The 24,299-nt window shown below is 51.7% G+C and overlaps 1 protein-coding gene across 1 annotated transcript; it reads right to left on the bottom strand.

Annotated features, from left to right (window-relative positions):
• Positions 1-214: 214 nt before the first annotated feature.
• LOC122886041 (serine-rich adhesin for platelets-like) lies at positions 215-24,291 on the bottom strand. The gene is made up of 11 exons (XM_044217908.1): positions 24,002-24,291; positions 21,286-21,396; positions 21,083-21,192; positions 19,704-19,887; positions 18,820-18,905; positions 12,823-18,741; positions 9,941-12,694; positions 5,910-7,720; positions 4,655-5,216; positions 3,341-4,288; positions 215-3,284 (listed from the first exon to the last, which is right to left on the bottom strand). The coding sequence occupies exons 1-11, from the start codon at positions 24,198-24,200 to the stop codon at positions 2,037-2,039; spliced, it is 13,932 nt and encodes a 4,643-aa protein (XP_044073843.1). The 5' UTR covers positions 24,201-24,291; the 3' UTR covers positions 215-2,036.
• Between the last annotated feature and the right edge of the window lie 8 nt (positions 24,292-24,299).

Here is a 24,299-nt window from a genome sequence, read left to right as displayed (position 1 = left end):
GTACTTATGTTTTTTTCATTTTCAGTAATCACATTCATTAGGCGTTGGGAAGATGCCTCTGTAAAGTGTGCAGTGCTACTGATTAATACACAATTAGCACTCTAGTGAGTAGGCATATATGTATAACCTATTTAAGTGGTTGAATGTAACCAAGTAGCCTATACATTTACTTAAGTAGCTACAGGCAATTACTGAGGTACTTGTCCTTCACTTGAGTATTTCCATTATATGCTGCTTTATACTTGTATTCCACTACATTTTGGAAGCCAACATTGTACTTTTTACTCCACTACATTTATTAGCCAACATTAGTTACTTTACAGACGCACATCATTAATGCAAAATAGAAATCAACTGATAAATTATGATTTATTATTATGGATTAAGCTACTTGACAGAATATAAAATAGTTAGCCCCACCTTTACCAGCTGCAACATTAGTGATGCATACACATTAATGCATCACTAATTAGAATCCAGTGATATAACAAATGATTTTGAAATGGGCCATTCTGCATAATGAGTACTTTTACTTTTGGTACTTTAATATTTTGTTGCTAATACTTATGTACTTTTCCTTAAGTAAGATTTTGAACGCAAAGCTAAGACACCCAATATGCGGTTTACTTGGGCACCATGTGCCACAGTACTGTTTTAATGTTAAGTAACATTGAGGATATCATTCAAAAGGATGTGAAATGGGAACAACGAATGGCGGAAAAATAAAAAAATTCGCTTCCAGAACCAGCGGCTCCTCCCACTACAGAAACTATTTCCCTGACAGTCTTCGTTGGACATTCCAGTGACATCAAAATATGTACTTACCATGATCAACATGCCCTTTCAGCTATTTGGTGACAATTACATAAAGTTGTGGTCAAAAGTTTACATACACTTGTCAAGCGGCTTTCAATTGTGTCTGCAACTGCTCTTTCTGTGACAAAATTATTGTGAAATGTACTTCTTTGTTACAAAACAAATCACTTTGGTTTCTTTTATAACATCCTCTGAAAATATGACAATCTGATGGGTCAAAAACATACATATAACATCTTACAATACTGTATATCATAAGCATTGGGGGCATAGAAAGTTCTAAAATGTCATTTAACTTTGAGTGATGTTTACTACAGTTGGTAACTCATGCATCAGTGTAAATAGAGCTTGTTTGACTGCACAATCAATTAGAGCCACACACACATCACAATGGGAAGGTCCAAAGGGCTCAGTTCTGATCTGAGAAAGTGTATAACAAATACACGTCGGGAATGTCACCTGGGGCCATTACAAAGGAACTATAGGTCCCAAGAACATCAGTGCAAACAATTGTTTGCAAGTACAAATTACTGCGAACAGTGGTGTCTTTGAAAATTTTGGTTTTCTTCTAGACCTTGGCAAACAGGTCTGCCATGATTTTGAAACTGCTAGAATACCGGTAACACTGTCCTCAGTAAAGAGTTCTAAATCACCATGGTTGAAGGGCCACAGTGCTTTGTCTGATGTAACAAAAATGGAGTTATTTAGACACATTGACAAGTAGGTTTGAAGGAGAAATGTTGAGGAATTCAATCCTTAGACTAGTAGTATCATGCTCTGGTGCTATTTTGCTAACAGTTGACTTCAGACTTATCCCAGAAGCTTGTTGATGGCTACCAAAGGCGGCAGACTGAGATGAAAAGGGCAAAGGGACACGCAACCAAATTCTAGCTGTCCTGTATGTATATTTTTGACCCATTAGATATTTTCAGAAGACAATTTGTTGAAGGAATCAAATTTGTGACCGCAGGCTTCAGGCTGACCATTACGCAGGTTAGGACGACAAATCTCATTAACAGAAATAAATTAAGGAAAGGAAATATAGAAATTCAAGAGTAGCCAAAATGTAGAAGTAATACATTTAGATGTCTATAAAATATAGAAATGCGTTTCTCAGTTAGAAAATTTCATTTATTATGTATTCAATTTTTTCAAAATTTTACACACTTAGATAAAAAAAAGTAACTGCATCCATTCTCCAACTGCACACGATCAATCTTCTACGTCGTTGAGCTGGGGCTTGTAGTGGAGGCCCCGCTGGTGGCCGTCAATCCGGAACTCGTGGTGGAAGATTCATTGGTGGTCGTTGAACCAAGGCTCGTCACAGTGGAGACTTCACTGGTGGTTGTTGTAGGGGCGGCGCTGGTGCTTGTCATGGTGGTAGTCAAGCCAGCGCTTGTAGTGGTATTGGAGGCATTGCTGCTGGCCGTCAATCCCGAACTCATGCTGGAGGATTCTGTGGTTGTTGAACTGGCACTCTTAGTGGTGGGGGCGCCGGTGGTGCTTGTCATGGTGGTCGTCAAGCCGGTGCGCGTCATTGTTGCAATGTCGCTGGTGGCCGTCAATCCGGAAGTCATCATGGTGGTAGAGACCTCGCTGCTGGCCGTCATTCCAGAACTCGTGGTGGAATCGTCGTCCATCAAGCCACTGCTCATCGTGGTGGAGGAATCGTTGGCGGCCCTTGAGCCGGCGCCAGTAGTACTGGTGGATATCTCACTGATAGATGTCAATCCTGAGCTCATGGTGGTCGAGACCTCGCTGCTGGCCGTCACTCCGGAACTCATTGTGGAGGAGTCATTGGTGGTCGTTGAGCCAGGGCTTGTCATAGTCGAGACCTCGCTGGTAGACGTCAATCCGGAACTCATTGTGGTGGACGAGTCGTCGTCCATTAAGCCACTGCTCATCGTGGTGGAAGAGCCATTGGTGGTCTTTGAGCCAGGGCTCGTCATGTTTGAGACCTCGCTGGTGGCTGTCATTCCGGAAGTCATTGTGGTGGAATCGTCGTCCATCAAGCCACTGCTCATCGTGGTGGAGGAATTGTTGGCGGCCCTTGAGCCGGCGCCAGTAGTTCTGGTGGATATCTCACTGATAGATGTCAATCCTGAGCTCATGGTGGTCGAGACCTCACTGCTGGCCGTCACTCCGGAACTCATTGTGGTGGAATCGTCGTCCATCAAGCCACTGCTCATCGTGGTGGAGGAATCATTGGCGGCCCTTGAGCCGGCGCCAGTAGTACTGGTGGATATCTCACTGATAGATGTCAATCCTGAGCTCAGGGTGGTCGAGACCTCGCTGCTGGCCGTCACTCCGGAACTCATTGTGGTGGAGTCATTGGTGGTCGTTGAGCCAGGGCTTGTCATGGTCGAGACCTCGCTGGTAGACGTCAATCCGGAACTCATTGTGGTGGAGGAGTCGTCATCGTCGTCCATTAAGCCACTGCTCATCGTGGTAGAAGAGCCATTGGTGGTCTTTGAGCCAGGGCTCGTCATGTTTGAGACCTCGCTGGTGGCTGTCATTCCGAAGTCATTGTGGTGGAATCGTCGTCCATCAAGCCACTGCTCATCGTGGTGGAGGAATCGTTGGCGGCCCTTGAGCCGGCGCCAGTAGTACTGGTGGATATCTCACCGATAGATGTCAATCCTGAGCTCATGGTGGTCGAGACCTCGCTGCTGGCCGTCACTCCGGAACTCATTGTGGTGGAATCGTCGTCGTCGTCCATTAAGCCACTGCTCATCGTGGTGGAAGAGCCATTGGTGGTCTTTGAGCCAGGGCTCGTCATGTTTGAGACCTCGCTGGTGGCCGTCAAGCCACTGCTCATCATAGTGGAGTCGTCGTCGTTGCTGGTTGTCGAGCCGGCGCCGCTGGTGCTTGTAGTGGTGGTCGAGACCTCGCTGATGGCCGTCAATCCGGAAGTCATCATGGTGGTAGAGACCTCGCTGGTGGCCGTCATTCCAGAGCTCATTGTGGTGGAATCGTCGTCCATCAAGCCACTGCTCATCGTGGTGGAGGAATCGTTGGTGGCCCTTGAGCCGGCGCCAGTAGTACTGGTGGATATCTCACTGATAGATGTCAATCCTGAGCTCATGGTGGTCGAGACCTCGCTGCTGGCCGTCACTCCGGAACTCATTGTGGAGGAGTCATTGGTGGTCGTTGAGCCAGGGCTTGTCATAGTCGAGACCTCGCTGGTAGACGCCAATCCGGAACTCATTGTGGTGGAGGAGTCGTCATCGTCGTCCATTAAGCCACTGCTCATCGTGGTGGAAGAGCCATTGGTGGTCTTTGAGCCAGGGCTCGTCATGTTTGAGACCTCGCTGGTGGCTGTCATTCCGGAAGTCATTGTGGTGGAATCGTCGTCCATCAAGCCACTGCTCATCGTGGTGGAGGAATCGCTGGCGGCCCTTGAGCCGGCGCCAGTAGTACTGGTGGATATCTCACCGATAGATGTCAATCCTGAGCTCATGGTGGTCGAGACCTCGCTGCTGGCCGTCACTCCGGAACTCATTGTGGTGGAATCGTCGTCCATCAAGCCACTGCTCATCGTGGTGTAGGAATCGCGGGCGCCCTTGAACCGGCGCCAGTAGTACTGGTGGATATCTCACTGATAGATGTCAATCCTGAGCTCATGGTGGTGAGACCTCGCTGCTGGCCGTCACTCCGGAACTCATTGTGGGGAGTCATTGGTGGTCGTTGAGCCAGGGCTTGTCATAGTCGAGACCTCGCTGGTAGACGCCAATCCGAACTCATTGTGGTGGGCCGAGTCGTCGTCCATTAAGCCACTGCTCATCGTGGTGGAAGAGCCATTGGTGGTCTTTGAGCCAGGGCTCGTCATGTTTGAGACCTCGCTGCTGGCCGTCATTCCGGAAGTCATTGTGGTGGAATCGTCGTCCATCAAGCCACTGCTCATCGTGGTGGAGGAATCGTTGGCGGCCCTTGAGCCGGCGCCAGTAGTACTGGTGGATATCTCACTGATAGATGTCAATCCTGAGCTCATGGTGGTCGAGACCTCGCTGCTGGCCGTCACTCCGGAACTCATTGTGGAGGAGTCATTGGTGGTCGTTGAGCCAGGGCTTGTCATAGTCGAGACCTCGCTGGTAGACGTCAATCCGGAACTCATTGTGGTGGACGAGTCGTCGTTGTACATTAAGCCACTGTTCATCGTGGTGGAAGAGCCATTGGTGGTCTTTGAGCCAGGGCTCGTCATGTTTGAGACCTCGCTGGTGGCTGTCATTCCGGAACTCATTGTGGTGGAATCGTCGTCCATCAAGCCACTGCTCATCGTGGTGGAGGAATCGTTGGCGGCCCTTGAGCCGGCGCCAGTAGTACTGGTGGATATCTCACCGATAGATGGCAATCCTGAGCTCATGGTGGTCGAGACCTCGCTGCTGGCCGTCAATCCGGAACTCATTGTGGTGGAATCGTCGTCCATCAAGCCACTGCTCATCGTGGTGGAGGAATCGCCGGCGCCCTGAGCCGGCGCCAGTAGTACTGGTGGATATCTCACTGATAGATGTCAATCCTGAGCTCATGGTGGTCGAGACCTCGCTGCTGGCCGTCACTCCGGAACTCATTGTGGTGGAGTCATTGGTGGTCGTTGAGCCAGGGCTTGTCATGGTCGAGACCTCGCTGGTAGACGTCAATCCGAACTCATTGTGGTGGGCGAGTGCGTCGTCCATTAAGCCACTGCTCATCGTGGTGGAAGAGCCATTGGTGGTCTTTGAGCCAGGGCTCGTCATGTTTGAGACCTCGCTGGTGGCTGTCATTCCGGAAGTCATTGTGGTGGAATCGTCGTCCATCAAGCCACTGCTCATCGTGGTGGAGGAATTGTTGGCGCCCTTGAGCCGGCGCCAGTAGTTCTGGTGGATATCTCACTGATAGATGTCAATCCTGAGCTCATGGTGGTCGAGACCTCACTGCTGGCCGTCACTCCGAACTCATTGTGGTGGAATCGTCGTCCATCAAGCCACTGCTCATCGTGGTGGAGGAATCATTGGCGGCCCTTGAGCCGGCGCCAGTAGTACTGGTGGATATCTCACTGATAGATGTCAATCCTGAGCTCAGGGTGGTCGAGACCTCGCTGCTGGCCGTCACTCGAACTCATTGTGGTGGAGTCATTGGTGGTCGTTGAGCCAGGGCTTGTCATGGTCGAGACCTCGCTGGTAGACGTCAATCCGGAACTCATTGTGGTGGAGGAGTCGTCATCGTCGTCCATTAAGCCACTGCTCATCGTGGTGGAAGAGCCATTGGTGGTCTTTGAGCCAGGGCTCGTCATGTTTGAGACCTCGCTGGTGGCTGTCATTCCGGAAGTCATTGTGGTGGAATCGTCGTCCATCAAGCCACTGCTCATCGTGGTGGAGGAATCGTTGGCGGCCCTTGAGCCGGCGCCAGTAGTACTGGTGGATATCTCACCGATAGATGTCAATCCTGAGCTCATGGTGGTCGAGACCTCGCTGCTGGCCGTCACTCCGGAACTCATTGTGGTGGAATCGTCGTCGTCGTCCATTAAGCCACTGCTCATCGTGGTGGAAGAGCCATTGGTGGTCTTTGAGCCAGGGCTCGTCATGTTTGAGACCTCGCTGGTGGCCGTCAAGCCACTGCTCATCATAGTGGAGTCGTCGTCGCTGGTTGTCGAGCCGGCGCCGCTGGTGCTTGTAGTGGTGGTCGAGACCTCGCTGATGGCCGTCAATCCGGAAGTCATCATGGTGGTAGAGACCTCGCTGGTGGCCGTCATTCCAGAGCTCATTGTGGTGGAATCGTCGTCCATCAAGCCACTGCTCATCGTGGTGGAGGAATCGTTGGTGGCCCTTGAGCCGGCGCCAGTAGTACTGGTGGATATCTCACTGATAGATGTCAATCCTGAGCTCATGGTGGTCGAGACCTCGCTGCTGGCCGTCACTCCGGAACTCATTGTGGAGGAGTCATTGGTGGTCGTTGAGCCAGGGCTTGTCATAGTCGAGACCTCGCTGGTAGACGTCAATCCGGAACTCATTGTGGTGGAGGAGTCGTCATCGTCGTCCATTAAGCCACTGCTCATCGTGGTGGAAGAGCCATTGGTGGTCTTTGAGCCAGGGCTCGTCATGTTTGAGACCTCGCTGGTGGCTGTCATTCCGGAAGTCATTGTGGTGGAATCGTCGTCCATCAAGCCACTGCTCATCGTGGTGGAGGAATCGTTGGCGGCCCTTGAGCCGGCGCCAGTAGTACTGGTGGATATCTCACCGATAGATGTCAATCCTGAGCTCATGGTGGTCGAGACCTCGCTGCTGGCCGTCACTCCGGAACTCATTGTGGTGGAATCGTCGTCCATCAAGCCACTGCTCATCGTGGTGTAGGAATCGTCGGCGGCCCTTGAACCGGCGCCAGTAGTACTGGTGGATATCTCACTGATAGATGTCAATCCTGAGCTCATGGTGGTCGAGACCTCGCTGCTGGCCGTCACTCCGGAACTCATTGTGGGGGAGTCATTGGTGGTCGTTGAGCCAGGGCTTGTCATAGTCGAGACCTCGCTGGTAGACGTCAATCCGGAACTCATTGTGGTGGACGAGTCGTCGTCCATTAAGCCACTGCTCATCGTGGTGGAAGAGCCATTGGTGGTCTTTGAGCCAGGGCTCGTCATGTTTGAGACCTCGCTGGTGGCTGTCATTCCGGAAGTCATTGTGGTGGAATCGTCGTCCATCAAGCCACTGCTCATCGTGGTGGAGGAATCGTTGGCGGCCCTTGAGCCGGCGCCAGTAGTTCTGGTGGATATCTCACTGATAGTTGTCAATCCTGAGGTCATGGTGGTCGAGACCTCGCTGCTGGCCGTCACTCCGGAACTCATTGTGGTGGAATCGTCGTCCATTAAGCCACTGCTCATCGTGGTGGAAGAGCCATTGGTGGTCTTTGAGCCAGGGCTCGTCATGTTTGAGACCTCGCTGGTGGCCGTCAAGCCACTGCTCATCATAGTGGAGTCGTCGTCGTTGCTGGTTGTCGAGCCGGCGCCGCTGGTGCTTGTAGTGGTGGTCGAGACCTCGCTGATGGCCGTCAATCCGGAAGTCATCATGGTGGTAGAGACCTCGCTGGTGGCCGTCATTCCAGAGCTCATTGTGGTGGAATCGTCGTCCATCAAGCCACTGCTCATTGTGGTGGAGGAATCGTTGGCGGCCCTTGAGCCGGCGCCAGTAGTACTGGTGGATATCTCACTGATAGATGGCAATCCTGAGCTCATGGTGGTCGAGACCTCGCTGCTGGCCGTCACTCCGGAACTCATTGTGGTGGAGTCATTGGTGGTCGTTGAGCCAGGGCTTGTCATGGTCGAGACCTCGCTGGTAGACGTCAATCCGGAACTCATTGTGGTGGACGAGTCGTCGACGTCCATTAAGCCACTGCTCATCGTGGTGGAAGAGCCATTGGTGGTCTTTGAGCCAGGGCTCGTCATGTTTGAGACCTCGCTGGTGGCTGTCATTCCGGAAGTCATTGTGGTGGAATCGTCGTCCATCAAGCCACTGCTCATCGTGGTGGAGGAATCGTCGTTGCTGGTTGTCGAGCCGGCGCCGCTGGTGCTTGTAGTGGTGGTCGAGACCTCGCTGATGGCCGTCAATCCGGAAGTCATCATGGTGGTAGAGACCTCGCTGGTGGCCGTCATTCCAGAACTCGTGGTGGAATCGTCGTCCATCAAGCCACTGCTCATCGTGGTGGAGGAATCGTTGGCGGCCCTTGAGCCGGCGCCAGTAGTTCTGGTGGATATCTCACTGATAGTTGTCAATCCTGAGGTCATGGTGGTCGAGACCTCGCTGCTGGCCGTCACTCCGGAACTCATTGTGGTGGAATCGTCGTCCATCAAGCCACTGCTCATCGTGATGGAGGAATCGTTGGTGGCCCTTGAGCCGGCGCCAGTAATACTGGTGGATATCTCACTGATAGATGTCAATTCTGAGCTCATGGTGGTCGAGACCTCGCTGCTGGCCGTCACTCCGGAACTCATTGTGGTGGAGTCATTGGTGGTCGTTGAGCCAGGGATTGTCATGGTCGAGACCTCGCTGGTAGACGTCACTCCGGAACTCATTGTGGTGGAATCGTCGTCCATCAAGCCACTGCTCATCGCGGTGGAGGAATCGTTGGTGGCCCTTGAGCCGGCGCCAGTAGTACTGGTGGATATCTCACTGATAGATGTCAATCCTGAGCTCATGGTGGTCGAGACCTCGCTGCTGGCCGTCACTCCGGAACTCATTGTGGTGGAGTCATTGGTGGTCGTTGAGCCAGGGCTTGTCATAGTCGAGACCTCGCTGGTAGACGTCAATCCGGAAGTCATAGTGGTGGAGGAGTCGTCGTCGTCGTCCATTAAGCCACTGCTCATCGTGGTTGAAGAGCCATTGGTGGTCTTTGAGCCAGGGCTTGTCATGTTTGAGACCTCGCTGGTGGCTGTCATTCCGGAACTCATTGTGGTGGAATCGTCGTCCATCAAGCTACTGCTCATCGTTGTGGAGGAATCGTTGGTGGCCCTTGAGCCGGCGCCAGTAGTACTGGTGGATATCTCACTGATAGATGTCAATCCTGAGCTCATGGTGGTCGAGACCTCGCTGCTGGCCGTCACTCCGGAACTCATTGTGGTGGAGTCATTGGTGGTCGTTGAGCCAGGGCTTGTCATAGTCGAGACCTCGCTGGTAGACGTCAATCCGGAACTCATTGTGGTGGACGAGTCGTCGTCCATTAAGCCACTGCTCATCGTGGTGGAAGAGCCATTGGTGGTCTTTGAGCCAGGGCTCGTCATGTTTGAGACCTCGCTGGTGGCTGTAATTCCGGAACTCATTGTGGTGGAATCGTCGTCCATCAAGCCACTGCTCATCGTGGTGGAGGAATCGTTGGCGGCCCTTGAGCCGGCGCCAGTAGTACTGGTGGATATCTCACTGATAGATGTCAATCCTGAGCTCATGGTAGTTGAGACCTCGCTGCTGGCCGTCACTCCGGAACTCATTGTGGTGGAGTCATTGGTGGTCGTTGAGCCAGGGCTTGTCATGGTCGAGACCTCGCTGGTAGACGTCAATCCGGAACTCATTGTGGTGGACGAGTCGTCGACGTCCATTAAGCCACTGCTCATCGTGGTGGAAGAGCCATTGGTGGTCTTTGAGCCAGGGCTCGTCATGTTTGAGACTTCGCTGGTGGCTGTCACTCCGGAACTCATTGTGGTGGAATCGTCGTCCATCAAGCCACTGCTCATCGCGGTGGAGGAATCGTTGGCGGCCCTTGAGCCGGCGCCAGTAGTACTGGTGGATATCTCACTGATAGATGTCAATCCTGAGCTCATGGTGGTCGAGACCTCGCTGCTGGCCGTCACTCCGGAACTCATTGTGGTGGAGTCATTGGTGGTCGTTGAGCCAGGGCTTGTCATAGTCGAGACCTCGCTGGTAGACGTCAATCCGGAACTCATTGTGGTGGACGAGTCGTCGTCCATTAAGCCACTGCTCATCGTGGTGGAAGAGCCACTGGTGGTCTTTGAGCCAGGGCTCGTCATGTTTGAGACCTCGCTGGTGGCTGTCATTCCGGAAGTCATTGTGGTGGAATCGTCGTCCATCAAGCCACTGCTCATCGTGGTGGAAGAGCCATTGGTGGTCTTTGAGCCAGGGCTCGTCATGTTTGAGACCTCGCTGGTGGCTGTCATTCCGGAAGTCATTGTGGTGGAATCGTCGTCCATCAAGCCACTGCTCATCGTGGTGGAGGAATCGTCGTTGCTGGTTGTCGAGCCGGCGCCGCTGGTGCTTGTAGTGGTGGTCGAGACCTCGCTGATGGCCGTCAATCCGGAAGTCATCATGGTGGTAGAGACCTCGCTGGTGGCCGTCATTCCAGAACTCGTGGTGGAATCGTCGTCCATCAAGCCACTGCTCATCGTGGTGGAGGAATCGTTGGTGGCCCTTGAGCCGGCGCCAGTAGTACTGGTGGATATCTCACTGATAGATGTCAATCCTGAGCTCATGGTGGTCGAGACCTCGCTGCTGGCCGTCACTCCGGAACTCATTGTGGTGGAGTCACTGGTGGTCGTTGAGCCAGGGTTTGTCATGGTCGAGACCTCGCTGGTAGACGTCAATCCGGAACTCATTGTGGTGGACGAGTCGTCGTCGTCCATTAAGCCACTGCTCATCGTGGTGGAAGAGCCATTGGTGGCCTTTGAGCCAGGGCTCGTCATGTTTGAGACCTCGCTGGTGGCCGTCAAGCCACTGCTCATCATAGTGGAGTCGTCGTCGTTGCTGGTTGTCGAGCCGGCGCCGCTGGTGCTTGTAGTGGTGGAAGAGACCTCGCTGGTGGCCGTCATTCCAGAACTCATTGTGGTGGAATCGTCGTCCATCAAGCCACTGCTCATCGTGGTGGAGGAATCGTTGGAGGCCCTTGAGCCGGCGCCAGTAGTACTGGTGGATATCTCACTGATAGATGTCAATCCTGAGCTCATGGTGGTCGAGACCTCACTGCTGGCCGTCACTCCGGAACTCATTGTGGTGGAATCGTCGTCCATCAAGCCACTGCTCATCGCGGTGGAGGAATCGTTGGTGGCCCTTGAGCCGGCGCCAGTAGTACTGGTGGATATCTCACTGATAGATGTCAATCCTGAGCTCATGGTGGTCGAGACCTCGCTGCTGGCCGTCACTCCGGAACTCATTGTGGTGGAGTCATTGGTGGTCGTTGAGCCAGGGCTTGTCATAGTCGAGACCTTGCTGGTAGACGTCAATCCGGAAGTCATTGTGGTGGAGGAGTCGTCGTCGTCGTCGTCCATTAAGCCACTGCTCATCGTGGTTGAAGAGCCATTGGTGGTCTTTGAGCCAGGGCTTGTCATGTTTGAGACCTCGCTGGTGGCTGTCATTCCGGAACTCATTGTGGTGGAATCGTCGTACATCAAGCCACTGCTCATCGTGGTGGAGGAATCGTTGGCGGCCCTTGAGTCGGCGCCAGTAGTACTGGGGGATAACTCACTGATAGTTCTCAATCCTGAGCTCATGGTGGTCGACACCTCGCTGCTGGCCGTCAATCTGGAACTCATTGTGGTGTAATCGTCGTCCATCAAGCTACTGCTCATCGTTGTGGAGGAATCGTTGGTGGCCCTTGAGCCGGCGCCAGTAGTACTGGTGGAGATCTCACTGATAGATGTCAATCCTGAGCTCATGGTGGTCGAGACCTCGCTGCTGGCCGTCACTCCGGAACTCATTGTGGTGGAGTCATTGGTGGTCGTTGAGCCAGGGCTTGTCATAGTCGAGACCTCGCTGGTAGACGTCAATCCGGAACTCATTGTGGTGGACGAGTCGTCGTCCATTAAGCCACTGCTCATCGTGGTGGAAGAGCCATTGGTGGTCTTTGAGCCAGGGCTTGTCATGGTCGAGACCTCGCTGGTAGACGTCAATCCGGAACTCATTGTGGTGGACGAGTCGTCGTCGTCCATTAAGCCACTGCTCATCGTGGTGGAAGAGCCATTGGTGGTCTTTGAGCCAGGGCTCGTCATGTTTGAGACCTCGCTGGTGGCTGTCATTCCGGAACTCATTGTGGTGGAATCGTCGTCCATCAAGCCACTGCTCATCGTGGTGGAGGAATCGTTGGCGGCCCTTGAGCCGGCGCCAGTAGTACTGGTGGATATCTCACTGATAGATGTCAATCCTGAGCTCATGGTGGTCCAGACCTCACTGCTGGCAGTCACTCCGGAACTCATTGTGGTGGAGTCATTGGTGGTCGTTGAGCCAGGGCTTGTCATGGTCGAGACCTCGCTGGTAGACGTCAATCCGGAACTCATTGTGGTGGACGAGTCGTCGTCGTCCATTAAGCCACTGCTCATCGTGGTGGAAGAGCCATTGGTGGTCTTTGAGCCAGGGCTCGTCATGTTTGAGACGCCGCTGGTGGCTGTCATTCCGAAGTCATTGTGGTGGAATCGCTGCGTGCATCAAGCCACTGCTCATCGTGGTGGAGGAATCGCTGGCGCCCTTGAGCCGGCGCCAGTAGTACTGGTGGATATCTCACTGATAGATGTCAATCCTGAGCTCATGGTAGTCGAGACCTCGCTGCTGGCCGTCCACTCGAACTCATTGTGGTGGAATCGTCGTCCATCAAGCCACTGCTCATCGTGGTGGAGGAATCGTTGGTGGCCCTTGAGCCGGCGCCAGTAGTACTGGTGGATATCTCACTGATAGATGTCAATCCTGAGCTCATGGTGGTCGAGACCTCGCTGCTGGCCGTCACTCCGGAACTCATTGTGGTGGAGTCATTGGTGGTCGTTGAGCCAGGGCTTGTCATGGTCGAGACCTCGCTGGTAGACGTCAATCCGGAACTCATTGTGGTGGACGAGTCGTCGTCCATTAAGCCACTGCTCATCGTGGTGGATGAGCCATTGGTGGTCTTTGAGCCAGGGCTCGTCATGTTTGAGACCTCGCTGGTGGCTGTCATTCCGGAACTCATTGTGGTGGAGTCACTGGTGGTCGTTGAGCCAGGGCTTGTCATGGTCGAGACCTCGCTGGTAGACGTCAATCCGGAACTCATTGTGGTGGACGAGTCGTCGTCGTCCATTAAGCCACTGCTCATCGTGGTGGAAGAGCCATTGGTGGTCTTTGAACTAGGGCTCGTCATGTTTGAGACCTTGCTGGTGGCCGTCAAGCCACTGCTCATCATAGTGGAGTCGTCATTGTTGCTGGTTGTCGAGCCGGCGCCGCTGGTGCTTGTAGTGGTGGTCGAGACCTCGCTGATGGCCGTCAATCCGGAAGTCATCATGGTGGTAGAGACCTCGCTGGTGGCCGTCATTCCATAACTCATTGTGGTGGAATCGTCGTCCATCAAGCCACTGCTCATCGTGGTGGAGGAATCGTTGGTGGCCCTTGAGCCGGCGCCAGTAGTACTGGTGGATATCTCACTGATAGATGTCAATCCTGAGGTCATGGTGGTCGAGACCTCGCTGCTGGCCGTCACTCCGGAACTCATTGTGGTGGAGTCATTGGTGGTCGTTGAGCCAGGGCTTGTCATGGTCGAGACCTCGCTGGTAGACGTCAATCCGGAACTCATTGTGGTGGAATCGTCGTCGTCGTCCATTAAGCCACTGCTCATCGTGGTGGAAGAGCCATTGGTTGTCTTTGAGCCAGGGCTCGTCATGTTTGAGACCTCGCTGGTGGCCGTCAAGCCACTGCTCATCATGGTGGAGTCGTCGTCGTTGCTGGTTGTCGAGCCGGCGCTTGTAGTGGTGGTCGAGACCTCGCTGATGGCCGTCAATCCGGAAGTCATCATGGTGGTAGAGACCTCGCTGGTGGCCGTCATTCCAGAACTCGTGGCGGAATCGTCGTCCATCAAGCCACTGCTCATCGTGGTGGAGGAATCGTTGGTGGCCCTTGAGCCGGCGCCAGTAGTACTGGTGGATATCTCACTGATAGATGTCAATCCTGAGCTCATGGTGGTCGAGACCTCGCTGCTGGCCGTCACTCCGGAACTCATTATGGTGGAGTCACTGGTGGTCGTTGAGCCAGGGCTTGTCATGGTCGAGACCTCGCTGGTAGACGTCAATCCGAACTCATTGGGGTGGGCCAGTCGTCCGTCGTCCATTAAGCCACTGCTCATCGTGGTGGAAGAGCCATTGGTGGTCTTTGAGCCAGGGCTCGTCATGTTTGAGACCTCGCTGGTGGCTGTCATTCTGGAAGTCATTGTGGTGGAATCGTCGTCCATCAAGCCACTGCTCATCGTGGTGGAGGAATCGTTGGCGGCCCTTGAGCCGGCGCCAGTAGTACTGGTGGATATCTCACTGATAGATGTCAATCCTGAGCTCATGGTGGTCGAGACCTCGCTGCTGGCCGTCACTCCGGAACTCATTGTGGTGGAATCGTCGTCCATCAAGCCACTGCTCATCGTGGTGGAGGAATCGTTGGTGGCCCTTGAGCCGGCGCCAGTAGTACTGGTGGATATCTCACTGATAGATGTCAATCCTGAGCTCATGGTGGTCGAGACCTCGCTGCTGGCCGTCACTCCGGAACTCATTGTGGTGGAGTCATTGGTGGTCGTTGAGCCAGGGCTTGTCATGGTCGAGACCTCGCTGGTAGACGTCAATCCGGAACTCATTGTGGTGGACGAGTCGTCGTCCATTAAGCCACTGCTCATCGTGGTGGAAGAGCCATTGGTGGTCTTTGAGCCAGGGCTCGTCATGTTTGAGACGTCGCTGGTGGCCGTCAAGCCACTGCTCATCATAGTGGAGTCGTCGTCGTTGCTGGTTGTCGAGCCGGCGCCGCTGGTGCTTGTAGTGGTGGTCGAGACCTCGCTGATGGCCGTCAATCCGGAAGTCATCATGGTGGTAGAGACTTCGCTGGTGGCCGTCATTCCAGAACTCATTGTGGTGGAATCGTCGTCCATCAAGCCACTGCTCATCGTGGTGGAGGAATCGTTGGTGGCCCTTGAGCCGGCGTCAGTAGTACTGGTGGATATCTCACTGATAGATGTCAATCCTGAGCTCATGGTGGTCGAGACCTCGCTGCTGGCCGTCACTCCGGAACTCATTCTGGTGGAGTCATTGGTGGTTGTTGAGCCAGGGCTTGTCATGGTCGAGAACTCGCTGGTAGACGTCAATCCGGAACTCATTGTGGTGGAGTCGTCGTTGTCGTCGTCCATTAAGCCACTGCTCATCGTGGTGGAAGAGCCATTGGTGGTCTTTGAGCCAGGGCTCGTCATGTTTGAGACCTCGCTGGTGGCCGTCATTCCGGAAGTCATTGTGGTGGAATCGTCGTCCATCAAGCCACTGCTCATCGTGGTGGAGGAATCGTTGGTGGCCCTTGAACCGGCGCCAGTAGTACTGGTGGATATCTCACTGATAGATGTCAATCCTGAGCTCATGGTGGTCGAGACCTCGCTGCTGGCCGTCACTCCGGAACTCATTGTGGTGGAATCGTCGTCCATCAAGCCACTGCTCATCGTGGTGGAGGAATTGTTGGTGGCCCTTGAGCCGGCGCCAGTAGTACTGGTGGATATCTCACTGATAGATGTCAATCCTGAGCTCATGGTGGTCGAGACCTCGCTGCTGGCCGTCACTCCGGAACTCATTGTGGTGGAGTCATTGGTGGTCGTTGAGCCAGGGCTTGTCATGGTCGAGACCTCGCTGGTAGACGAGTCGTCCATTAAGCCACTGCTCATCGTGGTGGAAGAGCCATTGGTGGTCTTTGAGCCAGGGCTCGTCATGTTTGAGACCTCGTTGCTGGCCGTCACTCCGGAACTCATTGTGGTGGAGTCATTGGTGGTCGTTGAGCCAGGGCTTGTCATGGTCGAGACCTCGCTGGTAGACGTCAATCCGGAACTCATTGTGGTGGACGAGTCGGCGTCGTCGTCCATTAAGCCACTGCTCATCGTGGTGGAAGAGCCATTGGTGGTCTTTGAGCCACGGCTCATGTTTGAGACCTCGCTGGTAGACGTCAATCCGGAAGTCATCATAGTGGAGGTGGTGTTGCTACTCGTAGAGCCGGCACTCGTCACAGTGGAGATGCCGCTGGTGCTTGTCATGGTGTATGAGGTGCCGTTGGTGGTTGTTGAGCCGGCGCTTGTCGTCGTAGCAAGCACAGCTCTGTTTGCGAGCACAGCTCTTGTCGTAAGAGGTGTGGTCGTCGTGGCTGAAGCATCTGTGGTGGTGGTGGTAGCCGCCGTCGTGGCTGGAGCATCTGTGGTGGTGGTGGTGGTAGCCGCCGTCGTCGTGGTGGCTGGAGCATCTGTGGTGGTGGTGGTGCTAGCCGCCGTCGTCGTGGCTCGAGCATCTGTGGTGGAGGTGGTAGCCGCCGTCGTCGTCGTGGCTGGAGCATCTGTGGTGGTGGTAGCCGCCGTCGTCGTCGTGGCTGGAGCATCTGTGGTGGTGGTAGCCGCCGTCGTCGTCGTGGCTGGAGCAGCCGTGGCTGGAGCAGCCGTGGTGGTGGTGGTAGCCGCCGTCGTCATCGTCGTGGCTGGAGCAGCTGCGGTGGTGGTGGTAGCCGCCGTCGTCATCGTCGTGGCTGGAGCAGCTGCGGTGGTGGTGGTAGCCGCCGTCGTCATCGCCGTGGCTGGAGCAGCTGTTGTCGTGGTGGTAGCCGCCGTCGTCGTCGCCGTGGCTGGAGCAGCTGTGGTGGCGGTAGCCGCCGTCGTCGTCGTGGGGGCTGGAGCAGCTGTGGTGGCGGTAGCCGCCGTCGTCGTCGTGGCTGGAGCAGCTGTGGTGGTGGTAGCTGCCGTCGTCGTCGTGGCTGGAGCAGCTGTGGTGGTGGTAGCCGTCGTCGTGGCTGGAGCATCTGTGGTGGTGGTGGTAGCCGCCGTCGTCGCCGTGGCTGGAGCAGCTGTGGTGGTGGTGGTAGCCGCCGTCGTCGTCGTGGCTGGAGCAGCTGTGGTGGTAGCCGCTGTCGTCGTCGTGGCTGGAGCAGCTGTGGTGGTAGCCGCCGTCGTCGTCGTGGCTGGAGCAGCTGTGGTGGTGGTAGCCGCCGCCGTCGTCGTGGCTGGAGCAGCTGTGGTGGTGGTAGCCGCCGTCGTCGTCGTGGCTGGAGCATCTGTGGTGGTGGTGGTGGTAGCCGCCATAGCCGCCGCCGTCGTTGTCGTGGCTGGAGCATCTGTGGTGGTGGTGGTGGTAGCCGCCATAGCCGCCGCCGTCGTCGTCGTGGCTGGAGCATCTGTGGTGGTAGCCGCCGTAGCCGCCGCCGTCGTCGTGGCTGGAGCATCTGTTGTGGTGGTAGCCGCCGTAGTCGTCGTGGCTGGAGCATCTGTGGTGGTGGTAGCCGCCGTAGTCGTCGTGGCTGGAGCATCTGTGGTGGTGGTGGTGGTGGTAGCCGCCGTCGTCGCCGTGGCTGGAGCAGCTGTGGTGGTGGTAGCCGCAGTCGTCGTCGTGGCTGGAGCAGCTGTTGTGGTGGTGGTGGTAGCCGCCGCCGTCGTCGTGGCTGGAGCATCTGTGGTGGTAGCCGCCGTCGTCGTCATGGCTGGAGCATCTGTGGTGGTAGCCGCCGTCGTCGTCATGGCTGGAGCATCTGTGGTGGTAGCCGCCGTCGTCGTCATGGCTGGAGCAGCTGTGGTGGTGGTAGCCGCCGCAGCTGTGGTGGTAGCCGCCGTCGTCGTCATGGCTGGAGCAGCTGTGGTGGTGGTAGCCGCCGCAGCTGTGGTGGTAGCCGCCGTCGTCGTCATGGCTGGAGCAGCTGTGGTGGTACTAGCCGCCGCAGCTGTGGTGGTAGCCGCCGTCGTCGTCGTGGCTGGAGCAGCTGTGGTGGTGGTAGCCGCCGTCGTCGTCATGGCTGGAGCAGCTGTGGTGGTGGTAGCCGCCACAGCTGTGGTGGTAGTAGCCGCAGTCGTCGTCGTGGCTGGAGCATCTGTGGTGGTGGTAGCCGCCGTCGTCGTCGTGGCTGGAGCATCTGTGGTGGTGGTAGCCGCCGCCGTCGTCGTGGCTGGAGCATCTGTGGTGGTAGCCGCCGTCGTCGTCGTGGCTGGAGCATCTGTGGTGGTGGTAGCCGCCGCCGTCGTGGCTGGAGCAGCTGTGGTGGTGGTAGCCGCCGTCATCGTGGCAGCCGCCGCAGTCATCGTCGTCGTGGCTGGAGCAGCTGTGGTGGTAGCCGCCGTCGTCGTCGTGGCTGGAGCAGCTGTGGTGGTGGTAGCCGCCGTCGTCGTGGCTGGAGCAGCCGTCGTTTTGGCAGTAGACCCTGGAATCTCTGCATCTATTCCAATGTATGGCACTTCAGGAATTTCTCCAAATCCCCACAATTCATAAATTCCTTCATCATAAACCGTTTCCTCTGTTGTAGCTGGGTCCGTATCAGTTACGGAGCTGGCCATCGTCTGTGCAGTTTGCGGATCGAATGGTCCAAGAGGAACATCATCAAAGCCCCACAGGTCAAATAAATCCGTTTCCTCCAGAGATCGCCTAACATGATGCCTCCCAACTTTTTTTTGCAATGTAGGGCAACAAACTGCCAGCATTGTGCATAGTTTCCCAGTAGAGTCAATATAAACCAGTTCAAAACCACAATCCTGTGAACATTCTTAACGTTAGTTTTGTCATTAAATTATTTAAACAATGTGTTTTAATATATTTTGCACTTGACTTACCCTGTCTGGTAACTTTGATATCTCCACAAATAATGTACTGGGCGTCCTCCGCTGTCTCACCGAGTATCCTTCATTAGTGGAAAAATCTGCCAAAAAGCAAACTCAAAACTCTTAGACATAAGTTCAGAATCGTGGTTCAAGCAATTATAGAATTTCTGTACGACATTTATTTTTCACAGAAATTCTTGACATAACAGCACCCCTTCTTTTGCATTTTGATTTGACAGGGTGATGTTTGTACGACAGGTTTCACCCCTACCATGGGGTTTACCACCCCAACTGCCCCTCTAGCTTCCCAGTTTAAACCCTCAAATATGCATGAAATAGGGAATCATCTATCTACCTCACTACCACTTGCCCCGAAACATCTAGATACCATACTTAACCAACTCGCTTTCACACATAGCAAGCCAGCCAGCAGACACTGCACAACAGCGAGACAGAGCGTACTGAGTAGCATCTGCAGGTGGGGATGGAAGTCTGGGCGTTTTCTGTATAATGCCAGCTCAAACCAAGACACTTCCTGGCCAGCACCAACCGACAGTCGAAGTTAGAGACTAGTTGTTGAAGGAAGTGGAACATCTAGCAGCCTAAGAGATTTTTCTCAGGAGTTTGTCAAAACAAGAGTTAAAAACTAGAGTGGATATTGGATTTAAATTCATAAGATGGACAAAAACAAATTCAAATTAGATAATGTTGCTCTGTGTCTGCTAAATGTGCAAGGATGCAATTATTTGCTACTACATTAGCCATTATAACTTTATGTTAAGGCAATACTGTATCAGGACTGTATCTGACAGCCTGTTTACGAGTTGATTAATCCACCTTTAGTGTTATAGATACAAACTGTGGTTTGTGCATGCTCTCAACTACCTAGTCCTTACCAAGCTCTTTCACTTTCCTCAGTTTTGTTTCACGAGGCAGCTTCACAGTGACATGTGTTGTTCTACAAGTCACCAGTGGTGACATTACTAGATTCTCACAGATGGCCATGCCTGTCATGTTCTCCTGCAGGAGACGGTCAAAGTAATGCAGTTTCAATGGGCGGAAACCAATTCCATCTCCAGTCTGAGGATAGACAAAATTGTCATTAATTGTATGAGGCATGAAAAGAAGCATTCAAGTCATAACTGCATTTACTTCTAGAGTAAAGATTGTCTTTTGTAGTCAGTTTATTGGCTAGTAAAAAAGTTCCACCCATGCTTACTGCTTGGTACTTAATTTATTTTCTGACCTGTATTATAGTGCACTATATTTTTTGCTTTGTACTTCTATTCCTGTGCGCACTGACGTGATAGTGAGCTGCTGTAACAAAAGGGTTTCCTCTCTGGGAACAATAAAGTATTTCTGATTCTCAAGACTTCAGTTTGAATTACTTCAACATGACTGGTCAAGAGCATCACGCCTCCAGTTCCAAATGAGGTGACTTTGCCTATAACATAAGCCCCTTTCAGACATGGACCTCATTACATAAATGTGCTGGTAATTTCACATGTTGCCCTCATGTCTGAATAAGTGCCAGAGCTAATTTTACATAAAACTCGAGAGCAATCTCACTAGGGCACACTTTGTAATATTTCAGAGGATACAAACAGAGGATAATGAATGCATCTTATACACAAAAGAAAATACACTTAATTAAATTTAAATTTAGTTCAATTAACACTGAATCACTAAATAAGCAATTATAAGTTCTTGACATTCTTCTCATGTCAGATCAGTCTAAATCATTTTGCCACTCGCAGTATGAGGTAAAGAAAAAAACCTTTGTAGAACTACAATAATAATCAGATCAGCACTTTCACTATATTTTCAATACATTTCAACCATATTGAGAAACTAGGCAGCAGAATTAGAAAATCTAATAAATGATTACATTTATGAGAAAATGTATTACAAGTTTCATCAGTGACTCACCCTCACAATTGTCATTAAGTACAAGTCTGGCATTATTCTAAATTTCTTATTTTAAAGAAATCCCATGAAAAGACCAAAACCAACAATGTGTTAGATGTCTCTCAATACTATTCAACTTCCCTACTCTGTCTGTGGATCACAATGGAGTTCTATGGCACAAAGGAATAAGATATCAGACTTTGGATACACAAACAATACTTGTTAGTAGATCTATTCATTGTAGATGTTAATCTTTATGAGATTTGTTGACAAGAAAAATATAGAATATCACCGGGCTTCACTCTTCCCATCATCCATTCATGAGAATTGCTACTCATTAGTTTGGACAAAGAAATATACATTTGACCTGTATTGCTGTGTGGCAGCCAGTATGGGGAAGCTTCACCAGCAACCACCATCCATAAATATGAATGGAACTGTGACACCTGTCAGGCAATGACAACAACCGCGCCCCACCTGTGGAAAAAGAGGGGGAAACAATTACGCTTCTAACAGCTGTCATTCCATTTTCTAAAAAGGCAAAAACATAGATGGACGAATCAAACGCACCTTCCAGACGCAGATTTGTGTATCGGATGAGTGATAAGCGCAGGAAAAGTGTTCCATTACTGCAGCGATACTGTGGCTGGTTGAAATCCGATACTGGACTTTTTCCACTCCCTGGAATGAGAAAAAAGGGAAATGATGCCAGAGGTTAAAAGGGAAAGTTCGACATTTTGGGAAATTCACTTTTACTTTCTTGCTGAGAGTTAGATAAGAGCATGTCTGTAACGCCACATTTGAAGCTACAGCCAGAGTATGGTTAGCTTAGCACAAAGACTAGAAACAGCTAGCCTGGCTCTGTCCAAAGGTAACAAAACCTGCCTATTGGCACTCCAAAGCTCACCAAGTAAGAAGTTTTTTTTTGGATTCTGCTATGTGGTGCTATGGCTGCTGTATGTAAGGATTTTTAGATTGCTCTTAACGTTTCAGCCTTAACAAGTTGAAAAAAAAACAAAAAAAACCACCACACTTATTTGGCTGGACTATACCAAAGTGGGGACCAGCCCTATAAACACTGAAGTCTGTCCATGACTAGTCTGACTCACAGGAAGTAGGCTGTGGATATAAACCTGCCTTTGGCCAACTATTTCAGTTGAAATTCTCCGCATGTTACCGTTTTGCCATAGACTGCATAAAAGAAGTGAATGTAGCCACTGTAACGTCACCCATTGGTTTGTGGACTACCATGCCGAAGCCTCCAGTTTGGCATTTTGGCTGTCGCCATCTTGGTTTTTTGGAGCCAGAAGTGACCATATTTGGATGAGAGGGTGGACCTGGGGAGGAGCGAGGGAAACGCTAAGCTATTAGCTAACACCAGCTAGCTGGGTTAACAAGGTGCATCCATAATTCACGTTAACTGATATTAATTGGAATGCTAATTTTGGCTGGCGAAAAACAGACTTAAAACAAAATGTACTTGCAGAAAAAACAGCAGACTCCTTAGAGTGTCTTTTAGTTCAACCGAACGCTGAACAAGACATTTTTAGGCAACCAAAATGTTGCAATTAACTTTCGTGAACTGAAAACACTGAAAGGGTAAAAACATCTAAGACAAAAACACGGTTACCACCCAAAATCAAGTTCACGGCTATCCTGATCGACATGTCGCCATGGTAGCAACTTGTCAATCACAAGGTAGCCACGCCCTAAAGCATACCCTGCTTTATCGTCTATTTTACGCTAAATGGGACCATAATTCACAAACTGAATATCATGCTGTATTGAAGAAGACTTGAACCTAGTGATTGAGACCATAAACTCAACAGGAAAGTGTTTACGGAGGTAAAAAAAAATGAAAAAAAAATCAAGTGAGAAGTAGGGCCATTTTCTCATAGACTACTACTATACAATCGGACTTCCTTTTGCAACCAGTGGAGTCAACCCCATGCTGGCCATTAGAAAGACGGCAGGTTTAAGGCACTTCCGTATCGCCTTACTTTTCAGACCTGGAGGCTACGTCCACTTCTTTTATACAGTCCATGCGTTTTGCAAAGGCACCGTCCCTGCATACTGGGCTTAGCGCCACCCAAGACGATTGTGATTGTACTTCTTTAAACCAACATGCCAGAGCATTTTTTCCCCTATACCAGAATTATAATGGGTTCAGCCAGACCTTTCTCCAGTGCTGGCACAGCGCTAAAGCAAAGTATGGAGATAGGTCTATGTGAGACTAGTCCATTGTGCAGAGACTATTTCAATATCAAAAGTGAAAATGCCTACAAAAGAATTCGCCAACATTAACATGACCGCCACGTAAGTTGTCCCTGGTGTAGAGATGGACAATTGATACCGAAGCGCCAAAGCTTGTTTCACTCCTGTGAAGCGCACAGTTTCAATACATTGTGCCAGAGCTTGTGTCAAATGAAGAATATCACGTGACTGATGACGTCCGAAGCTTTAAATCACTGGTGCTTCCGAAAGCGCTTCATTCAGTTGAGTTTTTTTTTTATTTTAGTTTTTTTTTAAGTTTTACAGCTGAACTGTGTGATTGGCACATTAGTGGGATAAGAAGAGAATAATTAAGAAATATGGCAATATAGGGGAGAGCTGGACAAAAGTATTAGGGGGACGGTTACAACACGGACCTTTTTCTCTTGTAACACAGAAGTCAGAAGTCCACAGGAAAGAACTTATTCTAGGCTAATTATAACAAATCTAATTACCCTAACCATTAACTCCCTAACCATTAACTCCCACCCATGGATGTATAATAAGTGATATGGCGCTGCCGCTCAGCATTGCTTCCGATTTTGTCTAGTGGCCACTCGCGGTAGTGCAACCTAATTTTTTTTTGCCAAAAAGCAATTTTATAATGGTGGCCCCATAGGCCACGAAGGAAAGGGAGTTAATGGTTAGCGTAATTAGATTTGTTATAATTAGCCTAGAATAAGTTCTTTCAAATCACATCTTAAGATATCAGTGGAAAGTATTGTTCTTGCAACTGCATTAACTTTTTTTTTTTAACTCAAAAACGTATAGCATTTGTCTTACATTTAATATCCAGGAATCCACATTATAGATACTACCACCACTGACTATGCGTGTAACAATTTGGCCACAATATAGAACATTGACCATATAGTGTCGAGCAGCCATATGGGCCTACTAGATTTCGACATAGTCTTGTTGTCTTTGTGGTAGGCTAACTCATTAAAACAGTTTTAATTAGGCTATGTTTCGAAAAGTTAGACAGAGAAAACACAGGCGAGCAGCAGATTTTCACCTTGAAGGAAATTCCAAACCGGCACTGAGAAACTTTTGTCGGTGCAGTCGTCTGGAGCCGCATCCTTCAGCTGCTCGTTGCCTTCGGAAAGCTTCTCCTGGCCGGCCAAATGTCCGTGTATGTACCGGTAGCATTCTGCGTTGTTGAACTGGGCTAGTGTTAAACCGATCCAAACCCAAGCCATCAGTGCGGATGCCATGGTAGCAATCCAGTCCGGTCGGCTTCTCTCTGCCGCCAACCAAGACCAAATATGCCGAATGGCAAACTGAGATCATCGCACGGCTGCGCCATTAAATCT

Source organism: Siniperca chuatsi, linkage group LG12 (assembly GCF_020085105.1).
Source record: "Siniperca chuatsi isolate FFG_IHB_CAS linkage group LG12, ASM2008510v1, whole genome shotgun sequence".
Classification (NCBI taxonomy): Eukaryota; Metazoa; Chordata; class Actinopteri; order Centrarchiformes; family Sinipercidae; genus Siniperca; species Siniperca chuatsi.
Note: the sequence above shows the minus strand (reverse complement) of the source record. Positions and strands in the feature narration are given on the sequence as shown.